We start from the raw sequence: 21,056 nt of genomic DNA, 5'->3' as shown, positions 1-21,056 counted from the left end.
CAGAAATAAACGAAATAGAAGAATATAACAAAAAATATTTATATATATATGGTCCTATCTATTATATCTGACTTTGTGAGGACATTTGTCTGGTCCCCACAATGAAATCTTCCCATGAACTAACACTTTTGTTTTTATTATTTAAAAAAAAAATAAAAGTGCCCAAAAATTTCATTTTCCCTTGATTTTTACCTGGGGTTACAGGTAGAGTTGGCTTGAAGTGCAGCATAACATTTAATTAATGTGTGTGAGTGTGTGAGTGAGTGCACTCACAGAAACACCCATGCAGGTTTTACTTATCGTGATGAGTACCATTCAAAAAAAAAATAAAAAAAAAAATTATTAGCTACACGTTATACTCTGTGTGTGTATGTGTGTGTGTATATATATATATATATATATATATATATATATATATATATATATATATATATATATATACACACACACACACACACACACACACACACTTCTGCATACAGAAGTGAGGTCGGGCAACCTGGAGCTGAACACGCTCAAAACTGTGGAGATGATCGTGGACTTCAGGAGAAACCCACCTGCACTTCCCCCACTCACCATCATGACCAGCACTGCGACAGTGGAGTCATTCCGGTTCCTGGACACGACTATCTCTTAGGACCTGAAGTGGGACAATCACATTGACTCCATTGTTAAAAAGGCCCACCAGAGGTTGTATTTCCTTCGCCAGCTGAAGAAGTTCATCCTGCCACAGGAGCTGCTCACACAGTTCTACTCAGCCATCATTGAATCGGTCCTGTTCACTTCTGTGCACCAAGAACTGTAAATATCCAGAGTGAAGAAAAGGGCTCGGAATATCACTTTGGACCTTTCACTTTTGTCTTGTCATTTGTTTTGTTCTGGAAGCTCTGTCACTAAAACAAATTCCTTGTACATGCAAGCCTACTTGGCAATAAAATTCTTTCTGATTTTGATATATATATATATATATATATATATATATATAATATATTATATATATATATCTCATACAGTATATATATGACAGCTGTTTGCTACACATGTCACCAGGGGATCTTTAGTCAGGATATGATTAGCAAGATTGTGTGAAATTGCCGCTTGTCTTGAGGATGTATGTTTTCCCTCAGTATGTGGCTTTGATCCTTTGGAAGTGGATTCTTGTTAGCCAAAAGTCTTTCCTGAGAACGTGAGATCAACCAGCTTGGGCTGGAGCACATTAAAAAAGTTCATGACATCACACGGGTATCTAATCGCACACACACCACGTATCAACAAACAACAGAATCCACAGCTCACAGGGTCAGGATGCTAAAAGTTACATTCAAATGATACCAAGTGGTTTCCTCAGAAGGGATTTGTTTTGATCCAAAATCGGCCTGCCATTTCCATTAGCTCTACACGAGCAGATCGGAACAGCTCAAAGGGAAGACGCTGGCATCTTTTGGAAAGCGAGACCGGAAAACAGGATGGCGAGAGCCACAGAGACGGAGGAGCTTATTCACCCTGGAAACAAATGACTTCATCAGACGCTAATTCAATTTAGGAAGCTTAAATTTAGCATGTTCGTCATAGTCCACGACATAAGCCAAAATAAATATACAAATAAAATAAATAAATAAGTAAGTAACAGACAGCAGGGCGGAAAGGTCAGAGATTTGGGAAGTGTAGGAGATGAAATAGTTTGAAGAATTGAGAAAGAATGTGAGAGAGGAGAAGGAAAAACAAAGTGCTTTCCCCAGAGAACGGCACGAGTGGGTTGTGTGGGTGGGTCATTCTGGTCTGTCCGTATTGTCAGCATGACAGTTGGCAGAAATCTTCTGTTGGAGGAAACACTGCAAATCGAGACCAGCTTCTTCCCGTTGCAAAGGCATCAGTCTTCTATCACTGTCAGAGAAATTCTGGCTTTCAGGCACTGAAGGAAAAAAAGCAGCGCTCACTTGTTGATGTGATTTCACTTGTTGATAGCAACAAGGAACCTGAGCCACAGGGGATGGAGAGATTAAACAGAGGGAAAAGGGTTTTTACACACACTCACAACAAACCGAACAAACGGACATAAAGGTGCACTTTATGGTGAAAGAACATTTATACAAGAATAGGCTCGAAGAACATATACGTGTCCTGGTACTAAGTATCTGCCTGGTCAGGGGGGGTGATGTTTAATGGGACGTAGATTTTGAGGGCAGGTACAGTATAAGACAGGGCGGTGCAGTGGTTAGTACCTTGCACCTCCAGGGTCCGGGTTCGATTCCCACCTCAGGGTCTGTGTTTGGTCTGGAGTTTTCGTGTTTCCAAGCTGACCTTTAGGGAAGTCATAAACAGCGTAACAAGCTGACAGAACTCTAGAGTCTCTACAGATATTAAGGTCTTCCAGTGCATCAATTTTCGGCTTTATGAACTGATACTTGGGAGTAAAACTTGAACACGAAGAGTTATGGATTCATTTATTAAACACACACACACCATGACAACCCAAAGACGAAATGGAGCAGAGGGACCTGCAAAGGTCTAGACCTTCTCTAATCAGACCTCTAGAGACTTTCCCTCCCTTAATCAAGCGGGTTTTCCATGTGTTGTGGGATCTGGCTAGGGCTTTCCATGAGGCTGTGTTTATGTTATATAGCTGCATATGGGTTTCACAAGGAACTAAGCGGGAACCATGTGCATAGGGTTCCTATTGTTACACACACAACCCGACCCGTACATGCTGTCACTGGGCATCTATGTTGAAGACGTGGGCGTCTTGGACGTCCGAGCTTGAACAGAACTCCACCCACATCTCAATGCCAGATGGGTAGAAAGGCAATAAAAGAGTGAATACAGACTTGGTGGCCTGACTTGAAGTGCCTGGAGCTGGACGGCACCGATTAAACCTTCGCCCACTCGCAGGCTCCCACGGACGCGCAGGCCGCAGCCATAAAGAAGACGGCCAATGAGGTCTGGGAAGGGCTGCTGCTTTTGCGTCAGACATTTGGCTCTGACCGGGTCGGTTTCTTTCGAAACGGTACTGCATTGCATCACTAGGCTTAACCTGGAAGCACCGAAGGGGCCTGCTTTCCCAGAAGTCGTAATTTAAGGGTGCTTCAGGGCAAGGATGCCCAGGATAAGATTACCTTGGCTTGGGCAAGAGAAAACAAACAATCTTTATTAATCTAAATTACTTCAAAGTGTCAGTGGGGTAGTGTTTCAAAAGATCTACTATGGCTTCCAGGTAATGCACATAACCATCAACTGTCGTTTATAGACCAAACACTTCCTGATTGGGGTGTGGAGCACTTTTAATAATCTTTGGTATTTCTTTTCTGAACCATTTCCTTGTTTCAGTTTTAATGGCTCTACATCAAACAGAACCATTCATTCTTTCTAGGACGGTCAATGTTATATCTTCTCTGCAAGTTATTTAAGTTATAAATACTCTTGATAAAATTTGTTCAAAGCAGTGGTTCTGGACAGTCGTGGTTGGTGGTGGAGGAGCACCGGCCCTCCACGTGTTAGTGTTTTCTCAGCTCCCAGCACACCTGATCGAACTGATCAGCCAATTAACATCTTTTACCGAATTGAAGTGGGTATGATACAGCAGGAAAAACACCAACATGAGCAGGGAAGGGGGTCCTCCAGGATCAGACAGCAGGTTAAATAATCCCGAACTTATGTACATGTGGCTTTCTGTCCAGTCTCCAAAAAAACAGCAAACCATTAAGTGTGGAGGTGTCCAGGCTTCTCTAGATTTTCACTGCACTCGCAGCATATACGTATTCAGTGTAATCCTGGATAAACTGGAAACAGGATAAAGCATATTTTTATTACACATTTTTCTGATACACATTTGAGATTTCAATAGCTCTTTGGATCAGATAAAAAGTTATGCAAACAAAAAGACGATAGGCAGGGTCAGAAAGGTTGCATGTCCCTTCGCATGCGCGCACACACACACACACACACAATGGATATGCGAATAATGCATAACTGCATCTAAGCACAGACAGGCATAAAATAATGAAGCTGTCACTAGGCACTTCTGTTCTCAGAATAAAACATCTTGGCAGAAGTCCATCACCTGAGGGAAAATGTTTAAAAAAAGCAGCAACACAAGAGCTCCGATTTAGCAAGACAGAAGAAACAGAAGATGTGTTTCAGGCCCTGAACATCACACAAAAGCTTGTTTGATCAGAACATTTCAGATATTATCAGATTTATTACCACGTCAACAGTGGTGAACCCTGATAATTGATGTTCCTCATAGCTGGTACACTATTAAACAATTAAATACAACCTGACTGTCTGGCTTCTTTTAACGGTATGTATGTGTGTGTGTGTGTGTGTGTGTGTGTGTGTGTATATATATATATACATATTTACTCCTGGTCAAAAGTTTTGGAACGCCCCAATTTTTCCAGTTTTTTATTGGAAATTATGCAGTTTATTGTCACATTGCACTCTGAAATGAAAGCATAGTACAAATAGCAATTCAAGCAATTGAAGTTAATAAAGAAATCCTGGAATCGACTTATAGACCAAAATGTATTCTAAAGTTTTGACTCATCAAAGTAGCCACCTTTGGCAGATATAACAGCTGAACACACTCGTTGCATTCTCTCTACAATAGAAATCAAATATTCTTCAGAAAGTTCTTCCCACATCTGTTGCAGAAGTTCCCATAAACGAGTGGCACTTGTAAGTTGCTTTGCTTTCACTCTTCTGTCCAGTTCATCCCAAACCAGCTCGATGGGGTTTAAGTCTGGAGACTGTGCTGGCCACTGCATGTTTTCAAGCTTACCATCTTGTTCTTTTTTCCCATGGTACTTCTGGCATAGCTTGGACTTATGTTTTGGGTCATTATCCCCCTGTAGGACGAACCCCTGACCAACTAGGCGCATACCAGAGGGTACTGCATGGCGCTGGAGAATGCTGTGGTAGCCGTTTTGGTTCAGGGTGCCTCACACTCTGTACAAGTCACCGACCCTGGGTCCAGCAAACCAGCCCCAGACCATCACACTTCCTCCTCCATGTTTGACAGTCCATCCCTTCACCTACTCGACGGCGTACGAAGATCCTGCGTGATGAACCAAAGATTTCAAATTTGGATTCATCAGTCCATAATACCATCTTCCCGGTGTTCATCTTGACGGTGTCCTCATGGCCCAGGCAAGCCTCTTTCTCTTATTCTGACGTCTTAGCAGTGGCTTTCTTGCTGCAACTCGTCCTGTCAAACCTGCAGCTGTGCTTGAAGCTGTTGTCCTGTGAGCCGCCTATTATGCAAGCTGTTGGAAACTCTCAGAAACTTGTCCTCTGATGCAGTTGTGGTTTTAGGTCTGCCAGACCTCTTACTGCCCGAGTTTGCTCCAGTTTCTGAGTGCCTGGGCTGATATATGGGCTAAATCTTCACCATTCCTAGCATCATTGATATCAAAATCACAGGATGATCAAATATATATATATTATATAATATATACCAATAAATTTGAATATCTTTGAAAAGTTGATTTTATTTCAGTAATTCCCAAAAAAATTATATTCATATATTATATAGATTCATTACACACACACACCAGCATATTTCAAGTATTTCTTTCTTTTAATTTTGATGATTATGACTTTTAGAAAATTAGAATATTATGTAAGGCCAATATATAAAAAAGATTGTTTTCACGGTGCTCACATCACGCAGGACCTGGCATGGTCCTATCACATCAACACCGTGGTAAAAAAAGGCCCGGCAGCGTCTCTACCACCTCAGACGCTTGAGAGACTTCAAACTGCCCTCCAAGGTGCTCAGGAATTTCTACTCCTGCACCATAGAGAGCATCCTGAGGGGAAACATCTCAACCTGGTTCGGGAACAGCACCATGCAGGACAGACGAGCTCTACAGAGGGTGGTGCGATCAGCTGAGCGCATCATCCGCACCGAGCTCCCTGACCTGCACTCAATCTACAGCAAGCGGTGCTTGACCAAGGCCAGGAAGATCGTGAAGGACCTCAGCCATCCCAACAATGGACTGTTCTCTCTGTTGCGATTCCGCTCCCTAAGGGCCAACACAGAGAGACTGAGGAGGAGCTTCTTCCTGCAGGCGATAAGGTCTCTCAACCACACCACTATGCAGAACTAACACAATATTTTCTCAATTAATCAATCTTTATACATCCATGGACACTATGGACAAGTCCACGCACATCTACATTCACATCTACAGTACACTACATATTTACATTTATATTCTGGACCATTGCACAAAGACACTTTAATAACCATTGCACAAAGACACTTTTTCTTTGCGTATTTGCACACCATTATATTTCTATTTTGTACAGCATATTTTTATTTTCAGTTTCTATTTTTAGTTCTATTTTTCCTAGTTAAATTTGTTTTTTATTTATTTTTTATTTATTTATTTATTTTTATTTCATTTTTTTATCGTATTTCTTTTATTCATATTTATCACTTATTATAAGCTTTAATTCTCTTTTTAAGGTCACTGGCGGTCGTGTAAGCATTTCACTACATTTCGTACTGTGTATGACTGTGTATGTGACAAATAAAATTTGAATTTAAGATTGAACATATACAGAACTCAATACTTGGTTAAGGTCCCCTGTGCATGTGTATGAATCTTTATAATATAATGAGTTTCACTTTTTTGAATTGAACTATTGAAATAAATATATATGACACAGTTATAAGTAACACAGTAAGAACTCTTTATTTCCCTGCTACACTAATGCATTAATCCCAGCGTTTCACAAGTACCTGTTTTCCTCTCTAAAGCCGTTCTGGTTTTACAGGACAATGCATGACCTCATACTGCCCACTGCACCACTCACACATTACAGGAACTACTGGGAGTTATTGCCACATTCCCCATACAGTCATGACCTCGCTCCAAGCTGTTTCCATATGTTTGGGCCATTAAAGGAGTTCCTGGGAGGCCAGTGTTTCAGATGTGAAGCAGGCAGACTGATGATGATTTTCACTAGTGGAACGCTGGGTCGAGTGCATTAGGGGAAATAAAGGGAGTTTTGGCTCTCCTAAATGTCTTCTGTATTTCTGTGCAACCAAAAGTCCTGGTTTGACTGGAAGAGAATATTTTTCCAAATAATTGATTCTTAGACTGTGTGTGTGTTATTTTGGGGCTATGACCTGCATGTTGGAACTCAGACACTGTGTGAGATTCTTGGCGTGTGTGTGAAGTGTGACTAAACATCCGTTCTGTCGAAGGCATGTTGTGTTAGGAATCACCATAATATATATAAAAAAAAAACACTTATACACTCGTCGTCCACTTTATTAGGAACACCTGTATACTTGCACTATTTGTGTGGTTATACAGTCAGACAATCATGTTGTCATACACTTTCCGGACATCAGAATGTGGACAAAGATGCGATCACTGTGACGTTAAGTTCTAGTGTGATGTGATGTGTGTGACATTTTTCAATTATTTAAACCAGCTCATGTGGCACCAACAACTGATGAGAACATTAACTGAAAATCTTCTCCTGTACGTCTGTATTATATATTCAAATGCTGCAACAGTTATTCCTAATAAATTGGACAGTGTGTGGGTTATCCTTAGTACCGTAAATGTACACCTTGGACACTTTAGATATTTCTGACTGTTCTACAAACTTTGGGTTTAGAATAATGAAGGTGCAACTTGTAGCTTAGCAGGTGTAAGTGCATCTTCTTTGAAAAAGAAATAGCTTTTGCTGCCATCTTGTGGTGAAATTCATGTACCACACATCACTTCCTTGTTAGAAACCAAACACTGGAAACCATTTTACTTTCTTTAGTTTGAGAATATTTTAAGGTAAATCCAGTCATGAATTAATATATCAAGTTACTTTAGATAAATATATTTTGTGGCCACCAGAATGGCAACTATTGTATTTTAATATAAGTGAGAAACTCTGGTATCAATCGCTCAATCCATGCCTGCTCGATTTGCCACAGAAGTTTCCAATTCACCTGAGAATCTTTCTATTTTTAGTAAAATCCACTGAAGGAAAACTGAGAAATCATGTGTCTCCAAGTTTGAGGCAGCAGTTTGTGGAAGTTTTTGTGAGACTTCCACCCACTGTTGCTACGATCAACTTCCATTTTTAATTAAGAGATGCTCATAGTTTTGATTGTAGCTTTAAACAAACAGCGTGATCTAATTATCACACACTCTTCCGAAGGCGTTTGGTGTTTTTAACCCAACTGTATGCAATAACAACCAAACAGAAGAACAAGTCTCATTACAGATGTTTTAAAGCTACAGGATTTTGTTTAACACAAAAAAAGTGAAAACCGTACACTGTTCTGTAAGAAAAACAAAAAACAAAAATAGACAATATTTTTTGCAGGTACTTTTATTCATCATAGTTTGTTCAAGTTTATAATTCTGTGGTTGTCTAAGACTCAAGGCACAGCATGTTGTGCAAACCATCCACAGCTTCCATGCGATGGATTCTACCACCACTGTAGGAGATGAAAAAGATTCCAAAAGTATAGTTTCACATTTGGGTTGAACTCTGTGGATGTGTAGCACAGATACTGAGTGGATCTAGAACATTTGGTATGGTGTAGGATATACCAGAATAACATTACATTAAATGTCATTAAATATGCAGATGCTTTAATGCCTTTATCAGGACTGCCTTATAAACACAGGTGTACCTACTCAGCTTGCCAATCTCCGTAGTAGTAAAAAAAACAAAATTGGCAAAACATAAACATGGATTATGCTTTATTCCTAAAATAAATAGCATTTGCAAAGATAATTATAAGCAAAATTCGCCTTTAAGTGTTAGATGAGTCATAAGACCGACATAAGCCCATTCTGAAATCACTGACATAACACTACACAAGGTGGTTATAAAGACTTCCTCAAATAGCATTCATAAACTGCTTTCATAAAATTTTAATACAAAGAGTTGACGTAGCACCTGCATTAGGTGACATAGAGCTGTGTTGACATAAGGCTGTTATAATACTTTCCAGTCTGACTTGGAAAAAGTAAGCGGCATAAAATCAAAAACAAATTAAACGGTGCTGTTATTATTTTGTCATAACATTTGTTAAGTCTTCATGAACCTTTAGAATCTGTCAAATTAATCTTGTGTTACTAGAGCGACATAGCTCGATCATTATGGTGTCATAACAGTGTTATAAGTCTTAATAAGACCATTATAAACAGCAACATTTTCCATCAAATTATTTGTTTTTGTTTAAGGTTGCTTTATATAAAGGATAGAGGAAATATATACACCTCTGTTGTTATAGTGTCATAAGCCTTAATTAGAATATTAGCTAACTTTTGTTCACTTCAGTTAAAGACCACAGAAACCATACAGTGCAACTCTGTTGTTATTATAATTGTGCTATAACACTCTTAATCAAACTCTTAGACCCAGTATACCAACCTCACTCAAGTCACATGCATAAGTCAAATACATACTGTATAACTGTTATTACAGTGACAAAGTACAGCCCTAAGTACTCTTATAATAATTACAAGCAGAAATAGAGCAGATATACAAAGATACAAAGTTAACTGCCGTGTTTTTCTAATGAACATTACTAACAAGACTAAAACGTGTAAACGAAGCTCTATGTCACTTGAGTTAGGTCTTATGTCCCCTTGATATAAAGCTAATCTTTGGATAAAGACACCAATCATAGTTTTTCAAAGTGCAGATGTGTGGTGTAAAATATTTATAAAAATTCAAGCGGACATATCATGTCATGAAGGGCTTATGTAGGTGTTATGTAGCCCTAAGAACACGTCGGCTACGTCATCAGGTTTAACTGTAATGTCCACACCGAGAAGGTTTGGATACAAAACAAAAAGCATAAAATGTCAGATCTGTCTCGTACGATTGATTAAACAGCGAATTAGCAAAATCGCACCACAGCGCTGGGTTTCTACACATTCGAAAAGAGAAAGGACTTTTACCTAAACCTATAAATAAGTCTGTTTCTATGGAAACTCACAGCTGGTCATAGTTCTGGAAGATTTCTCTCTCTCTTTCATTTTTCTCCTTTACTGTTCTGGTTTTCCCCAAAGCCCACCTGTGCATTTAGCTCGAAAGCAGTCGCATATTCTGTGGAAGAAGACTTTCCCTTAAGCTTCGCACACTGACGGAAAGATGACTTTTAACCCGCAGCGCTCCGCCTACGCTTTAATAGATCACAGTTTAGCCTTTTATTCATGCATCGGAAATCTGATCGTGACCCAGTTCCAGATTCAGTGTGTGAACTTTCGTAGCTAAAGAAATATTAAGTAAAAAAGAAAAAGAAAAAAAAAACAGCTAAAGTGTTTAATATTAAATGCCATGGATTTACACCTTGTATTTAATCCGGTTTTCATCATGACCTCAAGAGACTAATAATAATAAAATAATTAAAATAATAATTAAAAAAATGTGTATATGGGGAAATTGCTTTTAGTGAACATGAAATTAATTCTGTTGTAATATTTGGAATTGATCTTGGATTATCCTTTCATTTACAAAAATAAACATGATAAAGTTTTGTTGCTGGAAGACTTTAGTGTCTCTAAGGCTACATAATCATTCATAACCTCTTCCAGACATAAAATTAATAAATCTTTAACAAAGTTGATTCGCAGGACCTTTTTTATAGGACAAGTAAAATATATACTTAACTCCTGATGTTATGGTTGATTTAAAAAAGTCAAACCAGAACTTTTGATGCTTAATAACAATATAATTAAGAAAGTAAAAAAACTCCCCTTATTCCTCCATATAGTCCCCTGATACTTATCTCTATGTTATCAGTGTTTTACTAGCGCTTGTAAACCATCAAGTTGAATGTTTTCTTTATGATCAGACTGCCTGTTACATATCTGAAAACCTGGCCTTCCAGGAACTCCTTTTCACATGTTTGGGCCATTAAATGACTTGGAGCGAGATTAGAACTGTACGGAGGATGCGGCGATAACTCCCGAGTTACAGTAAGAATGTGTTGTCCTGGTAATTCCTTCCATTAAAGGAGTTCCTGGCAGGCCAGCGTTATAGACATGAAGCAGGTGGTCCATAAATCATGGATCAAAATAATCTTGTTCCTGAAAAAAAAATGTTTTATGTTAAAAGTTTGTTATTTAAAAAACAATGATGTGCCACTGTACAGCTTAATATCATGATGGAGAAAAATATAGCACACAGAATGAAGTAAAAATGGATGAAATGTAATGTGTAAATCCATGTAATTTGTGTGTGTGTTTTTTTTAAATAGCTTTATCCATCTAATAATTATAATAGAAACCTAAAAAAAAAAGCAAAATGCTACACACAGGTTTAGTTACTGAAATGTTTTCAGAAATAATTATGACTGGTTTAAGGTTGCTTTTACATTCATGGCATTTCGCAGACGCTCTTCTACAGAGCTACTGACATCTCATTACACATCCGAGCTGTTGAGGGATTAGTGCTTTGCTCGAGGGGCCGAACATGGAAACTTAGTGGTTCTGGGGTTTAAACTTGAGACCTTATGATCAGTAGTCCAATGCATTAACCACTGAGCTACCCGGCCTCTGTCTTTTAAGAGTATACAATAGAGATGATAATAATAATAATTATAATAATAAAAGAAATAAATCACTGTTACTGATTGATTAAGATTACCTGTTCAGTCATTAAAGTGGTAGTTTGTAATTATTAAAACTTTTTCTTTATCTGAATTAATCATTAAATCACTAAATCTGAATTTATTTAGTTTTAAATAAATGCAGGCTGTGGTCAATTCTTGAATGATACACGGTGTATATATAAGCTATAAGGGCTCCCTCTACAGGGCTTGAAAGAAATAACAATTCTCAAAACTGTATCTATTTAACTGTCGCACATTTCAGTGATACCTTCCGAATCATTTTATGGAGAGATTAGTTGAGCAGTGACAGCATCCTCGTGCTCATTAACACTTTATTTCCACGTCACCTCACCTCACACCTCACTCAGCGTGATTCTGACTAAGCTAATTGAAAAATGCAAATAATAAGAGCTCTTTAAGCTGCTTTAATCCTTGTTATTTTAAAAATATTTGCAATGTTTATGTTTTCTACTTGAAAACCTCATCTACTTTGAACCTGCCTTTAAGGAGTCCATGTGCATTAAAAGCTTAAAAAATGAAATAGCTGAGCAACATTTCTATACACTACACAGCATCTTATAATTTAATATTTCCATTACTCTGGCCCTGAATTAGGCCCCGCCCCCAACGACAATACAGCTGTTCTTCTTCTGCCGCACTTTCTTAATAGGCAAATCTTTCAAAAGATTTTAACTCTCTCTGTACAATACGTCTAAAGATTACAGGCTGAAATGAAGACGTGAACGATTTCTAGTCGTATTAAAAGCAGCATGTTGTGAGAGCCATTTACGTTAGAGTTACTGTGACTAGCACAGGAGGGAGGCAACTTAACATTGAGCAGGGGGGTATTTATTTATACCTTGGATCAATAAATAGAAACTATAACACAAGTCAAAAGTAAAAAAAAAAATGATTTGAATTAGTGATCTGGCAAACGCTAGATTAACTTTCGAGCTATATATTCAGTGACGCCAAATGTAGTTTGGCTAACTTTTTTTCATTTGGTCACTCAAGCCAGTCAATTACAATCATTCCTATTGAAAAAACAAACAAAACACAAACAAAACTAAACCTCCTACGCGCAGTATGTATTTTATATTACAAGAACAGAAGCTAACTATTATATTATAGCAAAATATTATACCATACACACACACACACACACACACACACACGCTCAATGCTAAAACTTGTAAACCCTTAGGAACTGATCCCCGCTGTTTTGTGGCGCTCAGCCCACTAGCCTCTGCGTCACCACCTCCCTGTACATGATCGAGATGTAGATGAAGAGGAGGAGGATGACGAAGAAGTCGTCCATGAAGCCGAGCAGACCGAACAGAGCCTCGGGGATGAAGTCGAGCGGAGATGCCAGGTAGGTCAGCGCCCCGACCAGGCACAGCAGGATCCGGATGCGGAACATCCAGAAGAGTCCGCCGACCGAGAACATCTCCCTGAAGGCGTGGCGGAGGAGAGTGGGGACGTCACGCAAACGGTCCAGGATCTACGCAATACACACACACACACACCACAGAGAAAGAGAGAGAGAAAATCATCCTGTCAACCGTATCTAAAAAACACATGGTTATCTGCCATCTTCTGCATACATCAGCTTACAGACACCTACGACTGGCGAGACTCGCTCTGTAAAACTTGAAATTAATTATAATTAAGAGATTATTTATTTATTTATTTTGCATTTAACCAAGGATGTCTTTTTTTTTTTTTTTTTTTTAACTCTCAGAAATTTTCTCAGGGATATTGCAAAACATTAAACATACAGTATCTATAAATGCACTAATAAAGAAATTATAGAATAATATATATTTTTTAAATGCACGTATATATCTTTAAGTAATTAATAAGCAACATTAATATAAACTCACAGATCTGGGCTGTCCTGAGAACCTGCGGTTGTAATCGTTGACGTCATCGAGGATGACGTTCGGATCCGGCTGCCCGTCTTGTGTCCGAGCGCGCTGATCCGTGGCGCGGAAAAGCGGGAACAGCAGGGTCACCTGGTGTCCAAGTGAGGAAGAAAACGATACGAGGAGACGAGACCAAAGACAATGCGTGGGTTAGAAGGGATTTCTTTGAGTAAATATATTTTGAAATGTAGAATTGGTCGTCTTACTATTTGTCTGCAGATGGGACAGCTTATGGCTCCGAGCCACGTGCCGTAGCGCCAGTACGCGATAATACAGGAACCTGCAGGACACAGACGATAGACAGATCCTGAGCTCGGCTTGAATTTCTGGTAAGAGTTAGATTTAAGTGTGTTCACTTAAATACAGTTAAAAAACTTGTTTTAAAAAACAACAGTTGAAAAACTCTTTTCCTTAGGCGCAGTTAGGGTTTTTGGCCACATAATGGCAGTGTGGGGAAAAGGGGACTGGTGGTATGCTTTACATTGTATATTTGTGTCAAATGCATACAAAATTTACTTGGTCTGACTTAAGAACAAATCGGATTTATGAACAAGCTCCCAGAATGGGACTCGTTTATAAGTCGGGGACTACCCCTTGTTGTTATTATTATTATTATTATTATTATTATTACTGTTTACATTTTGTTACACTTCTAAACTAATTTGGCAAATAATGTGCTCTTACTACAGACAACGCCGTACTGCATCAATAGTTAAAAGCTTACAGTACTGTGCAAAAAAAAAACACAATAAGAGAGAGGTACCTTTGAAAAAAATTCCACATAAAAGAAATGTCTATAAAGAGCACTAACAAGTAATAAAAAACATGATATTTGGTGTGAAAACTCTTCGCTTGAACATAATCTTGCGTGTCAGATACTGATTAGTGTGGTTTTATTACAGAACTAGGTCTGAGTCGGTGGCTGCTCTCACCGCAGAAGAGATGACCGCAGTTAGTCTCGACGGGGAGGATGGCCTGCTGGAGGCACACTGGACACGACATGTCTGAGTAAAACTGATGCCTTGGCGTTGGTGGTGCTGCTGCTTCCTAAAAAAGAGACAGAGAGAGAGAGAGAGAGCATATCTTTTGTCTCTTTAGTATATTTATGGAACTGTTTCTGGTTAAAATTAGCCCCGGGTCTGTGCCTTTATTTACTTATTTAGCATTTTTACATCCTACGCAAATCTACAAAGGGTTGCATCTTTCACAAGAGCAAAAACAGCATCCCAAAGAAAAATAAATAATAAATATATTTCAGAAAATATATTTGAATATATTTTATTATAGCATACTGTTTTTTTTTTCTCCACCCCCAAGCCGGAACAATGCTTCTCATGTCAATTTATTTTCTTTTGCCAAAAAAGGCAAATCACAATGTATACACACTTCAAGCAGAACGTGAGAGAAGTAAAACAGAAGAAGTTTGTTAAAGTTGGTATTTTTATGACTGTAATTTATATTTTCAGGCAGCAGAGGGCGCTAAAGGTGACAAACTGGCCCTTTAATGCAAAGCGCCACATAAGCAGGGCCCCGCTTGTAAAAAAAAAAATACAATAGCAAATAAATATTTTAAATGGTAAACAAAAATGTAATTAAATACAAACATTATTGGATTTATTAGATACTGAGTTATCTAGTCGTTACTTGTAACTTGTCGTTACTTTAATTTTTGAGTGTTTATAACTAACTAACCAACGTCTTTTCCTAATCGGATAATGTTTCTTTTTTTCCCCTTCTCCTTTGCTAATTAGGATCCTGGATTTCTTAAAGCTGCTTTGCAAAAACGCCGTTTTAAAAAGCAAAAAAACGAAAAAACAAACAATACCTTATATACCGATCAAATGTGTCACCCTCTTCCCAAACGCAGCCGAGACGCACTTAGAGCTACGAGGATCGTAATCTATAAGACACCAGTGTAATAGCTTGCACACAGAACTTTCTCTTCAGGATGGAGCAGAACGACCATTTGTTTTAGTTCTAGTGCTGTGCGACACACAGGGGGCGGAGCCTCGAAAGAATGAGGCTAAATTGATAAAATCTTTAATCAAAGCTAAATTCCCCGTGTTGAATTAACACCCAGAGTGTTTATATAAAAACACAGGATCACTGGGGATTTTGCTGTCATGCAGCAAATGGAGTTTTGATCATTTTCATGGATTACACTGAGCTCATATTTGTCCCAAGCCATATTTCAGTTATTGGACAAACACGAATTGAACGACACAAGGGGGTAAATACTCATGCTTATGTGTTTTATAAAGGAACACTATGTGCTTTGTTACAGACCTGCTCTGTTTGTAGCTGCTGACGAACCGCTCGGACGTGCTCCTGATTCTCCGGGTGGATCCTCTGCTGCTCATTCCTGAGAAAGACAAAGAGAGACAGAGGCAGAGAGAGACACAGAGAGAGACAGAGAGAGAGACAGAGAGAGACTTTGACTTTTACGTTTTCCTTTATTTTAATCATTTTGTATTCAAATTGTAAAAAGCTAATAAATAAATTCATGAAATTAATTTACTATAATTAAGAAAGAGGTTAAAACACAATAAATAAATAAATAAATATGTAGAAAAAAATAATTAAAAAATGACATTAGTAATAATAATAATCGTGATAGCTATAGAAATAAAACAAACAAAATACATAAAAAAAAGTAAATAAAACAAGAGCTTGAAAAAATAAATTCCTAAAAAAATATATATATAAATAAATAAATAAAAATGGCGATTAAATGTACAGTGCCGAACTGGTGTAAAAATCCAGGCAAAATCCTTTATTGTTTAATGAGCAAGTTCCTCACAAAATATATTTAATTTTTTAACAAAAATTATTTTTGTAAAAATAATATATATATATTTTTTTCTTATATATTAAGGCGTACAAGCAGACCGCCAAGAAGAATATGTGTGTGTGTTTAACCTGCAGAGCAGTGTGGCGAGACCTGCCAGGAAGGTCACAGACAGGACGACCACGAACAGCACCGGGTCACTGACACCTTCGATAAGAGAGCACTCGTCTGAGAGAGAAGGATTTGTATCCGGACAGTCGGGGTTGTCCATTCCACCTGCTCATAGCCTGCTCGAAACCAAACACAGCTCAGAACTCAGAGCAAAGAATAACATACATACAGGACAAACATTATAGAAACTATACACTATATACGGTATGGGGGTTTATAGTAAAAAAAAAAAAAAAGTAAAGGTTTCTGTCATTTATTTTTTCTCCTTAGACATTATCTTACTTAGCTCTAAATGTGTACAGAGTTTCGTGTGCCTACGTGCGGCTGTGTATGAGCTATGCAGCAAAAAATCTCATGTGGAGGCCCCTGAGGGCCCCGGGCCACGCAATCCTCGAGCATCCTAATGGCAGCAGATTCCAACCTGTCTGCTAATTTCCATGAGTTTTTGAACATGTTAAGTCACTCAAAAAGCCCCAAAATTTGGAAAAGAAAAAAAACATTAGTAAAACAAGAGGGTCCTATAGTGCTTGGGCCCTAATAATAGCGCATGCAATACAAATATAGATGACATACGGGGGTTTATCAAAAAATTTGGAGATTACCTCCATTTATAAGCTCTGCTTTTTTTAACACAGCGCACGTTTAAATCACGCGTGAAGATTGTCTAGACTGTTATGTACAACACACCAACAATAACAGCAATGTATCCAATCATCATCATGCACACTGACTCATGAAGGTCGGAGCTCCCTGTGCCCTGTGCTGCCACCTGGTGGCAAAACTAGTCTCGAAACTTTTTGACACCACTGGTATTTAATATATCTTTTTTAATTTTTTTTTTCAATTTTAAATAACAAAAACATTATCAAATAGATGTCCCTCCCCCCAAAAAAGTAAACAAACAAACAAAAAAAACTTAAAGTAAGTTATTAATTAGCGTGCAGCGTTATGTCTCAGGCTCTGATACACAACATTACAGTAAACAGTATAAAGAGTTACACATTTACAACAGCTAACTAATTCATAAACAGCGCATTAATTCGCGTAAATGTCTTTAATAAATAAGACATATACACACCGCTCGTACTGAACACTTACATGAATTCATAATCCGCTCGCGAAACAAAAATTAAACCTCTAACATATTGAACAACCTGACAGACATGTGACCTGTCCAATACACCCCTATCTGCCCTGTCTAATGCTCTCCCTAGTGCATATAAATGATTGTATTACACTGGAACTAGGGCTCCTAAATAGAATCTGAAGCGCGGTTTGAGACACAAACCGCCAGGAAGCCACTTCCGCATTTTTCCACAAGGCCCACTTTATTATAGTAGGTTGTTGTATCTGCCTGTTTTAATTACCATTTCGAATTACGGTTACATAAAAATACAAATATCAATCCTGTGATTTTTAATAAGAATTATATTTTCTAAATTCCTATTTCTATATACTTAAAATTGATTACAATTTATTATATTGATTACTTATTTTTAATCGGGTGTTTATGTGGATGTTTTTTTGCAGGGTGGCATCTTGAGGGCCCTATAGACAACGTCGTTATATTCCCACCCGTATTTAAAAATAAACCCCGCCTTCTGAGAGGTGATTGGGTAATCATTTGGACTGCGAGAATTACCGAGGAATTTATTGGATAATCTGATAGGGGTCAACCAGTGGTAGTAAAGTAGGTGGGATTTGTTGAAAACGGGTAGGACATGGAAAAAAATTAAGACGAATAGCTGTAGCTGTGGCTTCGCCGGTGGAGCGGGTTGCGTGTGTCTCCACGTATTTGTTCATCAGAAGACGGATTTTATTGTTTTATATTGAAAGGTGCGATAAGGGAACATAACCGGAACGTGTTAAAACGTGTTTAAATTACTCGGGGATATATTGTGATATTTGTTTCGTTTGATCAAATCGTTCCTAGTGATTTTTTAGAGGTGCTCTCTCTGTTTGTTTGTGTGTGTGTGTGTGTGTGTGTGTGTGTCTGGGTAAAGTCACGGGCGGATTAAAAGCGAGCTGCGATGAGCACTTTGGACGCAGTGGATCGGGTCGAGCTGTGTGAGAGTCTCCTAACATGGGTAAGAAGAAATCACTGTTCTGTCTGTCTGTCTGTCTGTCTGTGTGTGTGTGTGTGTGTGTGTGTCATTTTCGCGACAGAAGTGGTGAAGAGGAGAAACCACTTGACCATAAGGAAAAACTCCACCCTCAAACACTTTCAGCACAATTATACTGAAATAACTCTGTTGTTTCCAAAGATCAAAGTTTTAAGATCCTGGGTGACGTCATATTTCCGTTACTTCCCTGAGAAGTTAGGGAGCGTGCCGTGGTGACGTCACACGGTGGTGGTTATTTTTTTAAACCTCTAGTATAGTTACAAAATTAACAATTTCGAACATTACAGTCAAGATCAAAGGCTTCTTGTTTTTGTTTTCTCTGCGTACAACACAGCGAGCGCAGACCAGACATCCCAGAATGCATTGTGGCTACTTAACACTATATAGCACAGACTGCATTCGTGACTGGGTAGTGTTTGTTAAAATGTTCCTTGTAGTAAGTTTTGGCTCCCCGTTCGATTAAGGCTCTGTGTTCTGTCTCAGAAGATCATCGGTTTCAGTCTCAGCATCAGTAGGCTTGATCGAGGCCCTTAAACCTGAACATGAGTCGACAGAGGTGCAAAAGGACAAACAACATCAGTGATGATCGTTTCTCAGATCAAGACTATTTATTGGTATGAGGGAGGCGCATACTTTTTAAACGTTGGGTTTTTACTTAAAACAATGGGTCCTGCAATCAACACATGAGTTGAATATACAGAAGATTAATCAGCATCTTCTGATTTGAGAATTCAACCTTTAATCAGGATTAATAAGCAGTTCGCAAATTTTTGCCTTAAGAAATACAATTTTGCAAGAAGTTTGCATCGACATACAAAAAAAGCATCGAAAGCATTTCCAGCACTCGAACAAATGAAGCGAACCACGTTTTAATTGCTTGTTTTTTGCATTTTGTGCATGATTTTGCGAAGACATGGCACTGTGGGTCCCAAGAAAGTTAGCCAAGTCACTGTCACTCAAAGTCGATGGAGATGTCCAAAGAATTATTACCTTCATCACTTAGTCGAAGAACTTTTGGAGGTGATTGTTTATTGGCATGATGGTGACTGAGGAAGTAAACAAAAACGAATGCTTTGTACGGAGAAATTTCAATGGGTGAAGACTGACCAATCAAAAATCCTGTTACTAAAACCAGACTCCAGATATACAAATTTATGCGTCAGATGTGCAGGACGCTCATAAAAAATGATCACTGCAATATAACCTCACCTGTATGACTGAGAATCTCGACAGACACATCACTGCGACATCGTAAGTGATCCAAATTCAAACCCAGACGATGTAACCCAAAATACAAGTCGTGGACGCGCTTTCAAATCCCGTAAAGGTCACGGGGTCAGCTCGGGTGGTCGCAATGAGCGACGCTGATGTGTCCAATCTGGTCTAGTGTGTGAAACCTGAGCGTGCCAGCTGGCCATGTGCTGTTACAACGTCATAACTGGAGAGAAGAGACAGGGGGTGCCGGGGTTCTCGTCACAGCCCGGGAAACAGCCGAGATACCGAATACCGTTTCCTGAATTGTTCACTGTTGCCAAGAGATGATCGAGCACAGGGAAGATTACAAATGTCGACTCACTTTACCAGGGTTTTGTCGTGTTGTTGCTTGTCGACCCAGGGGTAATAACTGGTCACGTTTGGGTGGCACTCATGAGAAAGAAAAGGCAAAGCGGTAGCTCCGTGGTTAAGACGTGAGACTACAGGATAGTGGTGGCGAAAATAGATGAGGCCTGGGTTACTGACCAGAAATGTAATCGCACAAAAGACTCGTGATACATACTGAAACTAAGTAGATTTTTTTTTTATTATTCCTTACATTTCTAGTTTACACTTCTTAGCATTTCTACAGTTATGGTTAATGTTAAAGTTATTAAATAGCTTAGTAAAATAGTTTGTTAAATAAAACATGCATTAAGTCCACTTGTTTCAGATTATTTGAACTTGTTTGTTTTTTTAGAACGAGTGCCTTCATAGAAGTTATGTAAATCTCTGATGTTCCTGCTGGAGCTTCTGTCAGAGCTGTTCTCATAGAAAACAAATCAACACCTTTTGATCTGAGAATCGATATGCAGTGTGCAGGATGTTGTGGGTTTGCAGCCTTTTACAGGTCTGCGGTCGTTTGTTTAAATCGGCTGATGAAGCTCGCGGATCTCAGGCTTAACGTCCTGAAGGCTTCGTGAAGGTTGTTGGTTAAGAGGTAGAGCTCAGTGGAACGCTCTTTGCAGATGACCACAAGGAGGTTTACTCAAATCCTAGGACTTGCAGAACCTTCAAACAAACCATTAAAATGTTTAATCGATTAAAACATAATTATTAGTTTATATATGAGGGTTTTTCAAATCAAACCTGGACGTGTGATGAAATTCCTGGTGAATTAAGGCAATTGAGAACCTGCTCCAAGTCATTTCCACCTGTCTGGACCATTAAAGGTGTTCCTGGGAGGCCGGCGATTCGGACGCCTT

The 21,056-nt window shown here is 38.7% G+C and overlaps 2 protein-coding genes across 5 annotated transcripts in view; one reads left to right on the top strand and one right to left on the bottom strand.

The window, feature by feature from the left end:
- Positions 1-10,424: 10,424 nt before the first annotated feature.
- On the bottom strand, positions 10,425-17,682 carry rnf170 (ring finger protein 170). The gene is made up of 7 exons (XM_053485798.1): positions 17,573-17,682; positions 16,435-16,590; positions 15,802-15,877; positions 14,448-14,562; positions 13,722-13,795; positions 13,474-13,605; positions 10,425-13,091 (listed from the first exon to the last, which is right to left on the bottom strand). Exons 2-7 carry the CDS (start codon positions 16,572-16,574, stop codon positions 12,822-12,824), a joined length of 807 nt encoding a protein of 268 aa, XP_053341773.1. The 5' UTR covers positions 16,575-16,590; positions 17,573-17,682; the 3' UTR covers positions 10,425-12,821.
- Positions 17,683-18,210: 528 nt separating this feature from the next.
- Positions 18,211-21,056, top strand: part of hook3 (hook microtubule-tethering protein 3) — a 36,717-nt gene continuing 33,871 nt past the window's right edge. For 3 of the 4 annotated variants that reach the window (XM_053485329.1, XM_053485327.1, XM_053485330.1), the window contains exon 1: positions 18,219-18,561. In XM_053485329.1, coding sequence (XP_053341304.1) covers positions 18,505-18,561 — 57 coding nt within the window. In that variant the 5' untranslated portion in view covers positions 18,219-18,504. Of the gene's footprint in view, positions 18,562-21,056 lie in introns of all 4 variants that reach the window. The other variant, XM_053485328.1, reaches the window with a different exon arrangement.

This window comes from Clarias gariepinus, chromosome 24 (genome assembly GCF_024256425.1).
Source record: "Clarias gariepinus isolate MV-2021 ecotype Netherlands chromosome 24, CGAR_prim_01v2, whole genome shotgun sequence".
In the NCBI taxonomy this organism is placed as follows: Eukaryota; Metazoa; Chordata; class Actinopteri; order Siluriformes; family Clariidae; genus Clarias; species Clarias gariepinus.
The sequence above is the reverse complement of the archived record's forward strand: the minus strand, read 5'-3'. Positions and strand labels throughout refer to the sequence as shown.